This window comes from Molothrus aeneus, chromosome 3, assembly GCF_037042795.1.
Source record: "Molothrus aeneus isolate 106 chromosome 3, BPBGC_Maene_1.0, whole genome shotgun sequence".
Lineage (NCBI taxonomy): Eukaryota > Metazoa > Chordata > Aves > Passeriformes > Icteridae > Molothrus > Molothrus aeneus.
In genome coordinates this window covers 99,292,014-99,311,644 of record NC_089648.1, presented here as the reverse complement: position 1 = coordinate 99,311,644, position 19,631 = coordinate 99,292,014, and the positions used below count along the sequence as shown (strand labels likewise).

At 36.0% G+C, this 19,631-nt stretch overlaps 1 protein-coding gene across 1 annotated transcript in view; it reads left to right on the top strand.

The window, feature by feature from the left end:
- The window catches only part of PRIM2 (DNA primase subunit 2), an 88,427-nt gene extending 69,455 nt beyond the window's left edge, over nucleotides 1-18,972 (top strand). Inside the window, exons 10-13 of the mRNA XM_066545919.1 lie at nucleotides 8,147-8,273; nucleotides 9,102-9,184; nucleotides 14,855-14,923; nucleotides 18,373-18,972. Coding sequence (XP_066402016.1) covers nucleotides 8,147-8,273; nucleotides 9,102-9,184; nucleotides 14,855-14,923; nucleotides 18,373-18,600 — 507 coding nt within the window. The 3' untranslated portion in view covers nucleotides 18,601-18,972. The remainder of the gene's footprint in view (nucleotides 1-8,146; nucleotides 8,274-9,101; nucleotides 9,185-14,854; nucleotides 14,924-18,372) is intronic.
- The last annotated feature ends 659 nt before the right edge of the window (nucleotides 18,973-19,631 follow it).

Here is a 19,631-nt window from a genome sequence, read left to right as displayed (position 1 = left end):
TGGTAATGTATTTAAGCTCTTTGGCTATTTACCCCAAGTTCTAGACAGGGGTTAGTGTTTTTTGAGATGCAAATCTTTTCATCCACATCTACCTACCAGGACAAGCTGAATGACACAGCAGGTGTCTTCCAGTTTTGTTCCTGTGCTTTTTGAACAGAAAAGTTTTGATAGAATTTTTTTAAATCTTGATACTCTTAGTTGAAACAATGCTTTAAAATAATTTTATCAAAAATTCAGATATCCTGGAATTGTATAAACTGTTTACAAAAACAAAACCCAGGATTCTGAATACTTTTTTTGATAATGTCCATGTAATTGTTGTAACATCATATAGCTGTCATATTCAGTCTATACTCAGCCAATAAATCATGGCTGTGTTTCATATTCAATCATCCAGAAAAGCAGCATATTGTATCAAATGTGCACTCTGCTGATATATCACAATAGGCACAATGTAAATAAAAATGTACTTCTGCTTTCAGAATTGATTTAACGTTCTGTCTCATGTCTTTGAAATCTCTTGGATCTCATGAATAAAGACAGAACAGCTCTTCATACATTATTTGTTGTGTGTGCCATTTATGTTTTAGAAATTTAATATATTAAGATTGAGGAAAGGGAAATGATGATAGGGCTCAAGTATTTAAACATTATTGTTGCTACTAGTGTTGCTACAAAGTGTTACTACTTCTTGAAAGAAGGTTGGATTCTAATTTTGTATGAAATGTACAATGCTTTTTACTTGTGAAACTCAATTCTATAGGGTAGGCTTTTACATCTCCTTGCATTCCCTCTTAAGTTCACTTACAAAGAAGAAAAACAAAATGTCCTTAAATATGGGGTTTTTTGTGGAGTTTTTTTGTTTTTGTTTTTTGTTTGTTTTTTTTTGGGTTTTTTTTTTTTGGTTTTTTTTTGGTTTTTTTTTTGTTTTGTTTTGTTTTTTGTTTTTTGTTCATTTGTTTTCTGTTTCCCTGTTTTTCTTTTGGTCACTTGCTATACATGTAGGAGTGGAAACGTGGTATTTATGGCAAATGTTGCTGTTTAAATTCCAATTTATTTAGGTTTTTTTTTAATGTACTTAATGGATTTGAATTTGGATCAAGAGAACTGGGGCAATAATAGTGAATTCTAACAAACTTTTTTAAAAAAAATCAATTACAATAGTTGGGCTTCTTCTTGTACTTTGTTACCACAATTATTTCCCTGTTTTTAGAAGTTTACAGCAGGCACTGAAAATGAGATGTGTATTACTTCTTCTGAAACAGTTCAGGGCAGTCTGGTAGTGGAACTTCTTTATTCTTCTGTTCCTGTTTTCTCTGCAGTCAAGTAATCTTTTAGTCAGAAAAAAACTAAAAGGATAGGAAAATAGTCTTGTGTATTTTTGAAACAAGCTTTCTTTTGTTGAGAGCAGAAAGGCTCTTGTTGTAATTGCGGTCTAGAGTTGAAATATGTCTTGATTATAGTGCACTTTGCATAAGATAAAATATCAAATGCTCTTTGTATGTAAGCAGTTCTCTTTATTATGACAACAAGGGCTGATACCTGGTTTTCTGCACTTCTGTTTGATCATTATCTTAAAATGTGATTTTGTCTTTTATTGTCTTGTTAATGAATAAAAAAATCTGGTTTTACAGCAGAGTTCTTAGAGAGAGAATGCCAGTGATCTTGAGCCAAACTGTGCTGTTAGGAGAGCACCAATATCTGGTTTACTCTGTGTTCAAGAGGGTTAATAAACATCAACTATCCATGTACTGTTTTGTGTTTCATTTCCTTGCTTTTGCCATTCTTTTATGACTGCCTCAAAAAAGCTAAGTATATATGTTTCTAGAGTAGACATAAGGAGCATACTTACAAGCCTGAGGAAATTTATTCATTACTCAGTCACTTTGTAATTTTATTTTAAGAATTATTTGATTTTTTTTTTCCCAATCATCAATTAATCTAGAAAATAAATCAATTTTTTAAAATTTGCACTTATATTGAGGATTTGCTGACATCTTGAAATATGTGATTGGGACTTAATATCCTTTTGTTCTGTCACTGATCCAAAAGGTTTAACCATGTCTCAGTAAAAGCCAGGGCTTTTTGTCACAGTTGTATCAAATTTTGATAACTGTGTCGCTTTGGTTGAAGGGATGATTTTCAGTTTTTCAGTCACTGAATCTCTTTGAGTGATGCTGCCATGTGTGAAAGTCTGAGGATTAGGGTAAAATTCAAATAAAATTGTAGAACATCATATGAGAGCATTCTTGTTTAGGGAATTGATGGGGCTTGAACTAGCAGTAGGAAATAAGTTTTTGGACTTTGGGTCCCTGGCCAGTCTTCATCACTCTTCTCTGTAAATCTGTAACACACATATAGTGCTGTGGTATACATGTAAGTATGGATTTCTCTCAGTTTTATACAGCCATACTAAATTTCTTTTCTCCTAAGTATACATTCTCTTTACACTTGGATTATAAACTGCCATTATGACCAATTGAAATCTAGCCTATACAGTCAATAGTGTCTAGAGAATGATTTATTTAATGAGCCTCCAGAGCAAATGGAATTGCTCCCCAGACTCCTCTGATTGCATTGACCACTATTGATGATAATGAGAGATGTCTGGATTTAGATGTTCGGAGTGGAATCTTGTTTCTGCAGATGCAGTTAGTTGCTATTCTACTTCTGTTGAACTTTCTTAGTTAATAAAAATAGAGAGAGGAACCCCTCCCTCTGTCCCCACCCCCCCAACAAACCACAAGTGATGCACAGTAAATGTGCTCACCATGTGCTGAGCAATGCCCCCCCAGTCCCTAAGCAGTGACCAGCAGCACCACACAGCTTAGAGCAGTTCATGTACTGAGCATGATTTCTGTGGGCTGGAACATCCCTTAGCTAACTTCAGGTCTTGTGCACCTCCTCACTGGCAGAGCATGGCAAACTGAGGAGTCCTTGTCTCAGAGTAAGCACTAACTATAAACAACCAAAACATCACTGTGTTAACAGCATCATTCTCATACTAAATCCAGAACATAGCACTGTACCAGCTACTGGAAAGAAAATTACTTTATCCCAACTGAAACCATCAGAATAATTTAGATACAGAAAGAAATATTGCAGTGTTTTGAAGTAGCTAATAAACTCTTTTGTAGGTGACCAAGCATGTGCCTAAGAAAAATTAAATTGTTATAGAGAAGGCTTTAAGATGTGCTGTGCTCATAATTTGATGCAGTGTCCTGAGGCGGAAGACAGCCTGCTGTGGTTTATGTTTTACTTTTCCTTTTCAAAGTCTTGGTGCATGTAAATGTGTGAAAAAATTGTGTACATAAATTGTGTATTTAGCTAAATTATATGAAGGCAAGCTTAGACTGCTGAAATTAAAATCCTGTGGTATCAGATTTTAGTTAGTTCATCAGCCCCACACTTTGTGCTCATATGGGTAGTTAGTATACAAGGTGTTTGACTGATATAAAAAATTTCTGATTTCTTACAGTAGATAAAACCATCTCCAGTGCTAAGTGGTTCTTGCCTCATGTAGTTTGATAATCCTGGAACTGGTGGGGTAAAGGTTTTTTATACTGCTGTGGATTGGTCTGTGCTGACTGCTACACAATGTAATCGTTTTCCAGCTCAGTTTTAGGTGATGTCTCTGATCTGTACCTTTGAGGTAGAAATTGGGCTACAGGGTGGTAATTGAGGACAAATTTATGTTGTTGGCAGATAGAGAATCATTTATTTGTGCTCCTAAATACAACTGTGCTTGCGAAAAGATAATCTTAAGTTGAGGTTATTTTAAGAATGAGCTTAAAAAAAGTTGCTTGGATAAAGATATGCCAACTAAGCATTGTCAACAGTAATGATTTGAATGACTGCCTGGGAAATGAATGAAAAAGAAAACCAATTATTTCAGCTGATATATGACTGTGTGTGATAAATTTATGAATCTGAAGCTGTTATCTACAGAGGCTCAACAATTTTTGACAGGAAATTACCCAGTGACTGTTTAAAAAAAAAGATGTTAAGCCATTACTTCCTTGAATTTTGCAGACTTGGAACTAATCAGGTGGTCAGTCAAGAAGCTAGAAAAAGTTAGTGCACCATTTTGCTTAGTTAATAGACTTTAAATAAATAAATTTCCCAGTACTGTAAGGAATAGGTGCATTAAATCTTACAGGAATGTATAAATGTAGTTTTAACTGAAACATGAAAGTTTTGTGCAAGTGTGAACCTGAGCATACAGGGCTTGCAAGACCTTTCAGCAAATTATTTTCCATCCTAATATGCATGCTGTATATGAGATTTGATAACAAATTTAATGAGACACCTAGTTATATTTACAGATACTAATCTGCAAATATGGCAAGTGATATAAGGAAGGTCACTGTCAGTGCTACATGATGCCCATTGTTCAGTGACTGGAGTGGCTGGGGAATGTCATTTCTTGTAGCTTTGAAAGTGTATTCTGTTATATCAAACTGATAATTATGGGGCAGACATGACCCCTGCTTTCCTGCTCTGTCTGTTGAAAACTTTCCTTCAAGGAAGAGCATACACCTGCCAAATGGTCCTTTTGAGGTCCATCCTCATTCCATATCTAAAGATTCTGTGTGTATTTATGTGATCAGAACTTGTTGAAAAAAGCTTTTCCTATCTGGAACTTCCTGTCTCAAATGTGGGAATCTGGTATAAGGCTATACCAGTTGCAAATTTATAGCTTTTAGATGTCTGTATCTATATTATCCCTTTTTATTTCTACTATAATTTATAACTTTATATCTTCTAGTGAAGGCTATCTAGTACGTGTGTCTTAACTAACATTTATTAGACAAATTAATCTGCATTACCCAGATACTCATGTGAATGTACCACATAAAAGCAAAAGATAAGTTCCTTGCTATGGTACACTTATCTATACCAAGTGAACTGTCTCCTAAGCCTCTTTGGTTCTGGCTTTGGACTCCTGGTTTTGTCCCACTTACCATTACCCAGAGTTTTGTTACTCATGGGGAGAAGTTGTCTAAGAAAGCCTCAGTGTCACCAGGATACCCAGTATCACCATTAGCACATTCAGTACCATACAATGGACATGTCAGTTCATTACAGCAGACACTGGTGCATAAAACCTCAGCAATACCCACCCACTTGTCTGCTCTGAAGTGACATCACCTGCATCCTGCAGCCATGCCATGCCTAAAGGAAAGAGAGGTCCCTAAAAAACTATACCTTTAGTGATCAAGTTAAAGTTTAGGAAGCTGACTTGCAGGTTTTTTTTAAACAAAAAATCACCCTGCTGCTAATGCCTAGACTTGCACATTCCAAGATCCAAGTCACAATTTTTGGTGGGGCTGCCTTTGCTTCAGCTTCTTGGCCTCAGTGTGAATCAGTTCATTGCTTAAACAAGATACATTTTTTGATATCTTTCTCCCTTGCCAAAGCCATGGCCTGTTCACCTCACACATAAATTATAAATGTGTTGCAGATTTTAGAAAGCTCAGAGAGCTAAGTAGAGGCAGAGTAAGTGAGATAGTCCTGATGTGGGCCATACAGTTAAGAAAGTTGGAGAGAATCCTTGCTTTCAAGTGTGACCAGCAGTAGGTCATCTCAATAGTGTAATGATGTTTCTTCAGTATTACTGTTTCATAGTAACTTTGGCAATTTCTGTCGATATTTAGCACAACTGTGGTGGAATGTGTAGGACATACCCAGCTTTTCTGTGAATATTTTTTTGTTTTGTGGAAACTGTCACACAGAGTACAAGGGAAATGCACTTGCTCTTGCAGCATCATTACTGCTGAGAAAGCTCATATCAGGGTTCAATAAGATCCTCAAAAGTTCTTACAAAAATATTTGGTGATTTTTCAAATCACTTAATTTGAGTCTGACCTTTTACAGGTTATTACCATAATGCTCTTTTAATAGATTGCAGTTAGAATGGATGGCAATAGTAGTTTTGCGGGTTTTTAAGCTGTTTCTCTAAAATAGTTTAAAACAAAGCAATTAGAATGATCCTGCAAGCATCTACGTGCATGATATGAGCTGTCTATAATTTGTTTTGTTCAAGGAACTTTAACTGAACCACTTCAATTTGGAGCCTTAGAATAAATAGGAAGGAGCAGATCCCTCTGCCTTCTTGTTTTTGCAGATTTCAAACATGTCTAATTTTGCCTCGGTGCTTTTTCTAGCAAAACAGGTTGCTCCTTGTGGTTTTTTTTTTTTTCTTCATGCACATTCTAGAGTAATGGTATTAGGAAAGAATGAGGCTGACCATGGAGTTCACTCCCCAGTGTACAAGAAGGCTGTTCTGCAGGATAGTTTTCTGTAATGAAATGCCCCAACTCATGGCTTCTTCCCTCTGAGAATGACCACACAGCCTGTCAGATGGTCCTGCTAAAATCCTGCTTCCTTGATCAGTGATAAGAAAAGCTGAATCACAGGGATGAGAGAGCTCTCAGTGATGTGTGCAACTGCATATGTGCCAACTTGCACCACATAGCTGTGTTGTTCCCTGCCATCTGCCACTGCAAAAAGAGAGAACCAAACTGGATTACAATAAAGCAGCAAGAAAATATCCAACCTGTCCCAAGGCTGTGTTGTGTTATTATGTAGCTGTTGTTTCTATTTACAGCAAGAGCTGCTTCTCAGCATAAAGTAATGAGTTAGGTACTAAAAGTAATTTCTGTGGGCATTAAGGCAAGTGATGTGAAAAGTACAGCTCAAGATTTTAGTATACAGAGCTGTTAAACAGGGGTGTTAATTTTCTAGGAAACTAAGCAGTACATCCTGAAGCATTCATTTCCCAAGCTTTACCCTTGGGAAAAAAAATTTAGTCTAACTTAATTGCTTGCTCAAATATCCTTTTTTAAGAAGATGAAATGTGCTTTAATTCATCTTTTGTAAAGGAGGAAATATTCCAGAGCTTCTGGGTAGAAGAACAGGTGGCTACAGGATCACAGATTCCATCTTCACTTCAACAGGTTCATGCAGAGATTGGAAATCAAAATGCAGACATCTTTGTATTTGGTCTTTGCTGTTTTACAGAAGTAACCAGAGCATTTGCAGCTCCAACAGGAGCAGCAGCAGGACTTGGCCAGCCCCTGCTGGTGTCTGGTGAAGGGGTGGGGAGCTGTTCCCTGGCCCTTCCAAGTGCGAGCACACACCCAGGGAATTCTTTCTAATGATGAGTTGGTGAGCCCGACTTTGTTGCTGGAAAAAGTGGTGTTCATTTGCTATTAAACCATCCAGTTCTTTTATCTCCTGAGCAAAAAGGTTCACTAGATAGGAAGGAGTATTCCCACCTGCTTGATCCTGCCTCTGGCTATGCTGGAAAACAAAATGCTATTTTCTCTCTTTTCTTCCCCTTCCTGCTTTTTAAAAAGTCTTTTGAAGTAGAGTAAGGTCACTTTGTCAAATGCACAGTATAGATTAATTAGTCAATATTTGTTCAGAACTTTGGATGTCTTAAGCCTTACTAGGGATGAGTGCTGAATTTTAGTCTTCTTGTATTGACTTGATTATGAGCAGCATCTTGATGGAAAAGTTTCTTTTTTACTCTTTGAGTCAGGTGCAATTTAGGATTTTATTCTCAAAATTTGTGTATATTTTTATACACCTTTTTATGTATATTTGCATATTATGTTATAGAGTTTTAAGTAACTATATTTTCAAAATCATTGGAGTGTTTTACATGAAAAAAATACATTTATGTTTCTATTTTGTTTTTGTCATCTTTAGGCCAGTCAAGAGATTTCATAGCTATATGAATATTCTGAAGTACTCTTTGGACATCCTCAGGCCAAATAGGGACCTACTTTTATCAGTAGAAATGAGAATATCCTTGCAGTAGTAGTGTTAGCAGTGGTATGTTTGAATGATTTTTCTCAGTATATTACACTGTCTTCTATCAGTAAAATACTGGCGTTAGAGTAAAAAATTAATTTTAAATGGTTTTTGAGAAGAAAACTTAAATTCTTATAGGTATTGTCTATATTTAGATGGAGAATTTGAGTTTAATGCTATAATTTTGAATTGAGCAAAAGCAGAGTTGTTCCTTTTATGTATTGTCATAGTTCTTTTTTGAGGCAAAGAGAGACTGAAGAGATGTAATTCTGAATATGAATTCCTGACCCAATATATAAGAATTTATTCTTCTGTTTTTATTCAGTTTGACAAAGGATATGCTTACAGCATTCGCCACAACTATGGGAAAGAAGGAAAGAGGACTGATTATACCCCATACAGCTGCATGAAGATTATCATGTCCAATCCACCAAGCCAAGGGGATTATCATGGTGAGTTCCTTAAGGGGAAAAACCCCAAGCATTTACAAACAGCAGAATCTCTTGGCTAGAGAAGTTACTCCTTCCTGTAGTCTCTTAAATTGTGTATTCAATTTCCAGACCATAATGGTATTGAACTATTCTCTTTAGATCAAACTTGATAACTGCTGTTTTTACAAACATTGTGTCATGCAGCTCAAGGAGACTTTAAATGTGCAGATACTTTAAGAAATGACCAATTAGAAGTGTCCTGAGATATGAATTCAATCATACAGGAAGTCTGAAGTTTGCTAGGGTATTTTAAAAACTCCTACAACTGTATGACTAGACATGGGAAACCTGCACTTGCTTCACTGTTGTTATGCTAATACTTAAGTCATTCATTCAGGTGTGTCTCAAAACTCACTCTAGGACAAAAAAAATCCACTTTCTAAGTTACTTATAAGGTGATATTTTTACAACGGACTATGCTTTTAAAGACCGTTGACCCTCATTACTTTTATTTTCTTGGGTTTTTTCCACAGCTATTAAATGTACCAACACTGTCATTGTTAGTAAGGAACTAATTTAAACTCTTTTCCTGTCAGTGAATAAGAATTGTGGCCTCTTTATGGTGGGATATTTTATGTGACTCTTGAGCCTGTGGTGCCCTGATAACTCTGCAGTAAAGTAATTATTTAAAGAAAAAAAAAAAGGCAATTGTACACATGGGTAATTAACTTTCCTGTTAATAAGCTGTTAGACAATTAGGAACAGCATAGCTGGTCTCTTGAGTGCCTTACTGCACTAACTCCTGAGTAAACAGCCTTGTTTGTGAGCTTGCTTATTTTTTACTGTCAGGGTGCCCATTCCGCCACAGCGATCCTGAGCTGCTGAAGCAAAAGCTGCAGTCATACAAGATCCCTCCCAGTGGAATAGCTCAGGTAAGGCATGTGACACTTTCATTAATAAGGCACTGCTTTTCAGTTTTACTTTCTATTTGAGTAGGAATGCCATATCCAATTTGTCACTGGGTATTGTGAAATATTTCTTCTTATAAAGGTTTTATACCAGAATTTTGACTTTCTGGCTGCAATGCTCCCACTGATGTGATGATTACTGTCACTACCTTTTATTGTTTAATATTGTGAGAAGGTTTATGCCAATAGTGGATATAATCCAGAATTTTTTTATACTTTGTTTTACTGCACTGTGATTAGAAAAGAAGTTTAAATGTATATGGCAGTTTTTTAGAGAATTTATTTTTATTCTTGCAGTGACTTGTGGACTACTATGTAGTCAGTACACAAATGTAATTCTTTTCTATAATAAATTTCTAAAACCCATACATTCTTCATTATCAGTTCTGCTGACTTCCTTTGAACAATAAAAGCACATAAAACATAATGAAATTAAGCAGAAATTTTTATCAGCTTTTAAAAAACGTAAATCTAAATTGAAAAATCTATCTTATATAGCAAAAACCAATGTAGGAATCGGAACTTTGAGATGTGTCCTGAAAAACTGTGTCTCCCACTGCATTCTCTAGCAAGATCTTAAGGCAGTAAGAGTATGTCATAATTTTCATTGAAAGAAGAGGTACTGGTGAGATTTAAGCTGAGACCAAACAGTTCTGTATATTAACTGGCTGGAACCTGCTTTAGATCCTTAGGAAAAACCTGCTTACAGTTGTTGTATTTAGTTCATATGGAATGTCACCATTGTTTGTCAGGCATCAACAGACAAGATGGAAAAGAATGTGGGAGTTCCACTTAAAGCAGTCTCCTTTGGAAGGACTAATTAAGATACAAATTAAAAGAGAATAGTTTTAAAGAGCTTATTGTTCACTATAGTAATTCTTGACAAATTCCTGAAATACTCATACTTTTTCATAGGAGTATTTTTTTCCTTTTTCTCTTTTTTCCCTGTTTTCTTCTGGTTCATATCAGTAAGCATCTAAATATCTGACAGGCCCTAGAGATACTTTCCTTTGGCTTTTTCCTTATATATATATATAAAGAATTGATGCTGGTCTAGGATTTTTTATCCTGATAATCATTGGAAAGATTGGTGAGGATTTACTGGCTTAGATGCCTTGCTGTATGTGTAGGTGGGATTTAGTAGAGGTTATTTCTTCAGTGAATTTGCATAGTAGGACAGTATCTTCATATTTATTGTAGTTCCTTATTTAATGTGAATTGTGATTTTATTTTTGTGTGTGTATGTGTTTAGGGTTTTTTGTTTGGTTTTTTCTTGTAAAGTAGAATTTGAATTCACTAGCAGTCTTATATTTTTTTTCAAAAGTGACTAAGAAAAACTCTCTCCATCAACATCTTCTCTGCCCAGAAATGGATGTTGTCCTGTCCATGACTTTTGTGGTGTTTAAATGCAATTAGGGTAAAGGGCTCTTCAGTGTCCACTCCTAGTGTTAAACAAAAAAAACCCACAAAATTATACACCCTCCCTGCAAAGCCTAATAAAATAAAATAAAATAAAATAACATAAACTGAAATGTTGGCTGTGCCTGGCTTCTGAGAAATTAATCTTTTACATCAGACAGTCGTTGAGATATCCAATAGAAGAGGATATAGAAAAATAGTTGCCATCAGTCTCCAAGTTGTCATTATTGCTGCCCCTCCTTTTGCTCCATTTTCATGGTCCAGTAGTGTCTGTGTGACTAAGAACAGGTCAGGATCCTTCAGTCCAGACAGGGCTTTTAGGAGTCTTCTCTGATGTTGATGATGGTTGCTGAGTATCAGAAATGTTTTTTTCCTTTAGCTCTGTGAATAGATATTAGGAGTGAGTGGTTTACCAATCTTTCAATGGTCTCATGTAGCTAGACTGGCATTCACTCAAACCATACCCTCTGACTCTTAGGCTTCCTGTTAACTCCAGGTCCAATGACAGCTCCCTTACAAACTGGTAGATACCTATTTTTAATTAATGGTTTGGAGTTTGACCTTTCAGCTATATATTTCAATTAAAAATATGTTTTTTCTGGGGTCAGGACCTCTTATGCTCATTTCTTGCTCTGTTCCAAAATTCCGGGAACGATGCAAAATTTTTCAAACATCTATTTTGAATTTAGCTATGCACTAATGAATTGTCCCCCACTGGGATTTTCATCTTTTGGTTAGAGTACTCTGTGTCTTCCCTCCAAACCCACAAACAAGGCCCTTCTTGTCTTTGAGGCTTGTTCCTCATGGGTACTATGTGAGCCACAATGGGGGCTAGTGTCTAGCCCTAATGGTTGTGGTTTTACCCAAGGTGCTCAGTTTTCTAGTGTTGTTCTCAGCCTTCTGTTTCTGGGGCTGTTCATACTCTTGACATGCACTCTTTCCTTTAAGGTTCATAAGAGTGTCTGAATTTTTCCAGTTCAGATAAAGCATTTGATTGCTGCATGGTAGGAACAAACCCCATCCTAAAGGGCTTTTTCACAAGACTGGGTGTGGAAAGGGAAAGATGATGTGATGATGGTAAAGAGCAAATACTGCCAGACCTCACATGACTTCAGTAGTCAGTCTGAGCATTAGACTGCTTTCATTGCATTCATTTTGTAGTGCTGTCAGTAATGAAAAAAGGGATCAAAGCATTTGAATATGTGAATCTCCTCACTATGAAGTATTTGGATCTGACCTATTGTTCCAGTCTATATTTTCTGAGGCTGTATCTTGTCTAGGGTTGTATCTGCTGAAGAAATCATCTCAAAGTATTGCAGCAGATGACTACAGGTCTTGTCTAGTTATCTAAATGCTTGAAGCAGAGAGCTAATCCTGATGTCTATTCCAAGAACTGAATTATTTAACTTGTATTTTCACATTTTCCTTAAGTTAGTCCATATTTATGATAGTAGCTTTTTTTTTAATGCTTCTTAGAGAAGAAGCACTGGCTGAGCATCTGATGTGTGGATGTGTAAGTGCATGGCATTTGAATTTACAGTGTATAATTTTTCATGTCTGTCTCTGGCATACTGCTAATTAGGTAAAAAAAAAATGCCAAACCTGCAAAAAAAAACCCCACCATGAGACCACCACAGTGAAAAACACCTTAACTCTCTCCTTGTTGATCAAATATTTAAAAAGTTTTATGTTATTGCTGTCCATAAAAATATTTTCCCTTGCAGCTAAAGATAGTTTCCAGGAAAAGTTAGAAATTATTCACACACAACTGAGTCTATGGTAGAAAAATTTTCATAAGTTAATTCTGCAATGTAAAAAAAAACCCCAACCCAAACTCACTTTGAGTAAGTTGAAAATAACAGTGGATAATTATAGAGCCCCAACTGTCCTGCTCTGCAACATCTTTAATTTGAGTGCTGAGGATCTATAAAAGCAGGTGGCTGCATACATCTGCCAAACATCATCTCAGCCTCATTAGCAGTCAGTAGAGAAACATCAGAAAAGCAAGTTGCAGATGGCAGTGAAGAAAAAGGCACATAAGGACTAACAGAAAAAGTCCTTGAGTGTGTACCTTTGCTTACAAAATAAAGCAATGCAGTGTAAATGGCTTAATGTATGTAGAGGCAAAAGATTGCTGCTGTGAATGAAGCTTAGAGTGGAGGTCTGTTTCTGGGAAATACTAGGGAAAAACAGCTGCAAGCTTGCTTCCATTATGCACAGAAATGTAGTAGAAAAGATAATATTTATTAGGGATGGTAAATCTGTTTTATTTTAATAGTTTGTCTCATACAGAGGACTCCTTTCTAGCTGGGCTTCATTCTGTTGCAGTGTTTAACCTTTTTTGTTTCCTCTTAGCAACTTTTTTCCTGATAAAGCAAGTTAATCTACTAAAGCTATTCTTCTTTAAATATGTTAAATGTGCCCCTTATTCTCCCTCCCTTCATATGTGCAGAAGGGGAACCTGGTCCTCCATGATGTGTACAGTTGAACTTAGATATATATACTGATTTTTTTTTATCTCTTAGAATTTACGCTAATAATTAGTGGATACCTGAGTTTGTTTGCTCAATTAAGGTTCTGAGATTTAAAATGTATTTGCACCTAAATTTAGAAAACCTTTTATTTATATCATTTTATTACATTACATTTAATCTTGATTAAATAAGAAGAATTTTGGGAAAGTCATAAATATTTATGAACTAGATTGAATTAGTTGACTTACTTCAACTGCAAAATTCAGGTTAGACAGGTCTGAATGCTACAGAATATCATAAATGTTTCTTTTAACTAACCAACAGACTAATAGGTCTTCTGGTAATTACTCCATATTAGGTGAAAAACACTTTTAAAAAGTATATACTTATAACATGGTCAGCATTTTCTTTAAAGTAGAGATGGCTCTTTTGTATGGCATAGATTATATTGTAAAGAACAAACAAGCAAATGTAAGGAAATATGAGATTGAGGTGTTAAGAATAGATGAGTTTTTTCCAATCCTTAACTACTAATTTTTCAGTCAATTTCGGGAGAGAGGAGAAAAAATGGAAATATATTTATGTAGACAGATAGTGGCAGATTTCAGACTTCATTGCCTAGCTGGCCTTGGCCTTTGTGTTTTACAGAAGGTTTAGCAGGAGGTGGCAAGAGGGATAGAAATGTAATCAGTTGGGCTATTACAGAGAAATAATGGGGCTAAGTACTTTCCTGGCAGTGTGTTGCTGTTTTTATCCATTCAGCAAATGTAATTTATTTATATATCTGTCAATAAATACAAGGCACCATTGGATAATGAGTACAGCAAGGATTTAGCTGTATATTGCTGTGTTTGACACAAAGGTCAACCTTGGGAAATGGCTTGAAATTAACATTTCTTGAAAACTATTTTTTCTTCCACTGAGGCTATCTCTTAATTCCAGCAATTTTCTCTGTTTGATAAGCAGAGAGAGCATACATTTTGATTATATAAAGGAGGGAGGAGGTAATGAAACTTTAAAATATTTCAACCAGCATTGCATTCTGGTGATAAGAATGGGACTTCATGCAGCACAGAAGAGATTACCTGAAGTAGAATTGGAAAGTAAATTGTATTTACAAAAGATGGCATGATTTTCCTAATACATGTTCAAAACAGCCTCTTCACTCACATATTCTGCTGAGCTTGACTAGAAATAGCTTCATTTCTAAAAGGACAAATTTGATTGAAGGTAAAAGCATTCCCCTCTCACAGATACTTGTCTAAAGGATTTGCATTAAATTTTCTTGATGGGAGCACCGTAGTATTTTGCTGTGCATCTGCATGAACTGGTAATGTGGAAAATAAAAATACAAATCATGTCCTTGATTGCTTCATGCTTCAACCACTTGAATTGCTAGATTTATGTCTGCAATTATAGAAGAGATGTTGCAATATGATAGTTTGACAATAACTGTCACAATGATATTACCAAAATATAGATTCAACTTATTCTTGAAGTTAAGAGTATTGAAATTACATTTTAAGGGTCGGGCGTACCTTCCTGTGGTTTTATCCTGTTTTTAACGTAGCCAGGGCATTTTTAAAATGTTGTCAGTTATTTGTAGGATTCTCAGGTGTCGTGTGCTGCAGGGGTCCATGAGCTGTTGTACCAGGCTGTCCTGGAGCACCCTGTTGCTGCAGCTCTCAGTAAGTTGAACGTGTGCTGCTTGTGAGTGTGTCTCGTGTCTCTGCCCGTGCAGGTGCTGGAGCTGGTGAAGGGCATGCATTACCAGCTGGCCTGTCAGAAGTACTTCGAGCTGACCCATGATGTGAGTAGCTACTACTCTTTGTTCACCCACTTAGTCTTGAGGAAGGCCTTGGAATTCATGAATGAAGCCCAGAGACTGTTTTCAGTTTGCCCATGCATCATTAGCTGTTTTGCCTTGTTAGTTTTCTTTTCGGTAATTTCAAATATTCCTTTGTAATTTTCTGCATTTATATATTGATGTTATTAATATCCTCAGTATTACAAGATGTTGTAAAATAATATGCTGTCTTTCTGAAAAAGTCAATATGGTTGAATCTTACCTATTTCGAGTCATTTAGCTTTTTCAAGATTCTGCTTTTAATCAAATTTGTAGGCTTTCATACATTGAGCAAGTTTGATGTGTTTAGATAAAACACATAAAAACCTTAAAAAAAAAAAAGGGAAAGTATCTAAAACCTCTTAATGAAATCTCCCAGCATTTTCATGGTACCTTTTGTTAATTTTTATTTGGTATTTTTTCACATTTGTAGTCATGTGTGATTATTTTTTAAATCAAGATGGGCATTTTCAGAGCTTTCCCATTTGCTTAATTGTAAGCAAAGTTATCTTAAAATTTTCTCCAAAAATTTTTTAAGATAACAAATAGTCACACTCCATCTCCTGTGTGATTTCTTGATTCAAAGAACCAGCTTTTTTACTGGTTCAAGATTCCTTGTCATCAAAAAACCCCCAGTGAGGCACAGCTCTTCTTATAGCTTTTTTCTCTTCACAAACCAAAAATGGAAGCATCCCTTTCAAACAGCATTTTAGGGAACAGCCTTACTAAGGATATGGATGAGGATTAGATGGCCCACCCAGAGGCATTTACCACTGACTTTTTTGTTCTTACTGATTTGCACAATTGATTTAAGTGGAACTGTTTGTCTTCACATATTTCCAGAAGTCATATGTATGAATGTATAGCAAAGGTGTAGCCTGAGCCTGTGTCCAGTGTTGTTTTGGCAGCTGTATTTTGAGAGGAACACTTTTTCTTATAGTCTTGGAAAATGTGAGAAAAAGTCTCCTAATCTGGAAGGAAATTCAAAATAATATACAGTTTTAAATTTAGGTAACACTTGCTCTGTGTAAGCTCATGTCAGTAGAAATAATATTTTTTCAAGATGACTGTGGACCCCAAGGTCAGCATTCATCAAAAGATAAATCAGTACCATGCATTTTAGGAAAGCTATCTTTCCATTCTTCTATAGGAAATTCCAGAAAAGCATTATTTTTTATCAATTTTGTAGTAATATAAATATCTGTATTTGCTGCTTGCACTCACAATCATCTTTCTGCTTTGCCCTTGATATTATTTCAGTAAGAGAAAGCAAAATACACACACACACTGTAGTTTGAATGGCACATGCTTATGATGGCATTTTTTTTACAGAATTTAGCTGCTTAACTTGTTACCAGCCTGCTTGGACTGATTTTTCTATTCTACAACTCTATGCTTTATTAATGGTTTGGGTTTTTTTTTTTTTCCTATGGAGAGGTAAAAGATGTTTCTCTGAAGCTGGTGACCTTGACTTGCAATCAAGCCTTTGCTTTCCTGTATATCACTAGCAGAGTTTTTCATTGAAGGAAAGTTCACAAGAATCAAGTAGCATAACTTTGATTGTTTCTTTGAGCAGGGGAACAATCTTAAGTAAAATTTTCATGGAAGTAATGGACTTGCTCACATGGAGAATTTTAATTTAAATTATCTAAAAATTTTACAAAGAAAGTGTTGGATATGTGTTGGGAAGAGCTGTTGGTGTTGCCTGCAATTCTTAAAAGTTATGGTGTATGTGGGTAAGATTGACTATGAATGACTTTGTAACAGAGACTTGTTAAAGATTTTATTTCTCTAAGTTCACAGGGTCAGCTTCAGTAGTCTGGTGCTTGGCACCGAGACTGTGCTAACACATGCAGCTGGACTAGAGTGAGAATGCTTGGAAACTGGAGCATGGATGAAAGCTGGCTGGATGAAACTCATCCAGATAAAACTAAGATCAAATTCAGTGATGACTTTGGTTTAAGTTTTTTGGATTCTTTTTTCATTATGCCTTTGAATACCAAATTAGAGTGCTAGGACTGTTACTTGTCAGATTTTTTGAGCAAGGTCACTGACTACAGTTGCTAATTCATGTCTGAATTAGATTTTGTTATCCATGTCACCATTTTCTAATGGAGCTAAGCTAGGCAGTGGTAATGCATTTAATCAGGCTTCCATTTAGAGCACACACTGATCCTCTGCTTTATGATTATTCACAAGCAGCTGAAATTTAAACTGATGGGGTTTGGCATATTAAATTAGCCACAGTATGTCCTCAGGAGACTCTGTGTGTGTAGAGTCGCTTATTATGCCTGAATTGGCCACTCCCTTCTGGGAAAAAAGGAATATAGTGAGAGCAGAAATTAACAGGTATATGACTCTTAGTCTTCCATAGTGTGTTGTACCCCATGTTTGGTAAGTCTTCCAATGTATTTTAAGAGCAGTGTTTTTTTTGAAATGTTCCTACAATTCACATGAACTGACAGGCAGATCAAAGGTGCAGGTTGCCTTGAATAGGAGGTGAAAGCACCTTTTAAGGTAAGCATTTCCAAATTCTGAGCCTCCCAAAAGAAATACAAAAGTTATAACTCTGGTTCTTGGTCATTACATAATATAGCTTGCTTTTAAAGCTGAAAGCTTTCTTGATTTGAAATATTTGAAGAGCATTAATTGAATGTTCATTTTTAAAATAATTCCAGAGTTGAAAGAATGCATCTGCTGAAGTAAAAAGTAGCAATACAAATCTGCTGCTAGTTCTCTGTATTTTTTGCACTGAAGACTAAATGTTCTGTGGTACTGGTTGTGCATCTAGTGCTCCATCAGGTGCTGATGGTGGCACTGATGGAGCAAGGATAAGTTTGATCTCTGGGGGTTCTGTCTTAGCTCACTCCCTTATAAATATTGCATTTGTGCCTTCTTGGGAAACCAGGGAAAGACAAGAAGCTCCCCTTTTCCATTTGCAGTTTCACACTTATACTTAAGATCTAGATTTATACTGTGCAATTGCTGCAACTTCTAGCAGTATTTTTCACTTTCATTTGCACTCTGACCCTCTCTCACTCCCTCTTTTGGATGGTGAAAGTCCATTTTAAGGTGTAGGTTCAATAGTCCTACATCTCTAAAGAGATGCCATTTTACTTATGTGTTTTTAGATGCTTTGGGGTGTTATTTTTCTTTACTATACTAAAGACAGTATGAAATAATGTTTGAATATGCCAAAGTTATTTTATTTCTGCAATGAAGGAAGAAAATTTCTGATGAAACTAGATTTGTGTTATGCCTACATTTACTGAAACATTATTTACAAACCGATGCCTTTTTCTTCAACAAAATTGGAACTTATGAAAATGTTAATTAATCTGTTCTTGAATATGAAAAATATGATTTTTAGAAATAAGTGTAATAACTTGGTGTTCCTTTCCTTTTATGTGCAGGTTGATGACATTGGGTTTTCTTTGAATCATCCTAATCAGTACTTCACAGAGAGTCAGAAGCTGTTAAATGGTGGTAGAGAACCGAAGAAGGAATTCAATAACTCAGGAAACTTTCAACAAAAAAATAATAGTCAGGAAAGCATAAATTCAAGTTCCACTCTCACTTCTTCAAATGACAAAGCTGATACTGAACTGGAAGGACTGGAAGCATACTTCACTGAAGACTAAGCAGCTGTGTTATTTGGGTTAGTTTTTCTTTCTTTTATTATTTCCCTTCTCTAGCTGGATTTGTCCCTGTACTGAGGAGTATGCACTTCACCACCTGGAAGACAGAAGCATTTAGTGCTTTGAGAAGGCTGGAAAAATGAAAGATATATATTGAAGCTGTAACTGCATCCAGTATTTATTCTTACTGCTTTAGGAAGCTGTTTTACAGGGTGTGTTTAAGGATGGGAAATGAAACTTTCTTCACAATTATTAGGTAATTTTTGTCTGATTTACCTTTTTTTTGGTTTTCTTCAAAAATTTCAACTATTTTTATCCCCTTTTGTGATCACTTTTCTATGTATCACCTTAATAAAAAAAATTGCAAACCCAAAAGTTTTTTGTATTTTCTTTTTAGCTATACTGGGATGGTAATTAAGTAGGAGTTCTTACGATCAAAATTACCCTCTGGAGGAGTCTGTCTGTCTCTTCTATATGAGAAGCTGAGGGCAATCAGCTTCCTAATTTGTACCTTGGCACTAAATTTAGAGAGCTGGTTTTGATACTTGGAAGAGAACAGAATCAGACTTTAGACACCTGTATGTAAGAAAGTAATAAAAAAAGATACTCTACCAACTGACTCATTATGTAGAAGCTAAAAGCTTCTTAGCATATATTTCTGTTCAGCAGTCATGCTGATGTAGGAAGTAGTTTTCTTTCCATCCAACCTCTAACCTCAAATGTACCCCAGTTCAGATTGGAGTTGAGTATTTCAGAAGGAATGCTGGCCCAAAGCTTGTGAAGTGCAAGCATTCAAGACAATAAAACATCTCAAAGCCTTTCAGGATCTAATGATGAAGAGGATGTCACTGTTGGGTGTTCAGCAGAAGGAAGGCTGAGGAGCTCCCAAAGTGAGTGAGGCTTTAAGTGCTGTGCTGAGGAGTGCTGCCCTGGCAAGGGGAATGAATGACAGGAGCTGCCACCACTGTCACGGCACCCAGTGTAGGAGCTGATCCACACGGCCGCAGACCGGATGCTGAGCACGCTGCGTTCCT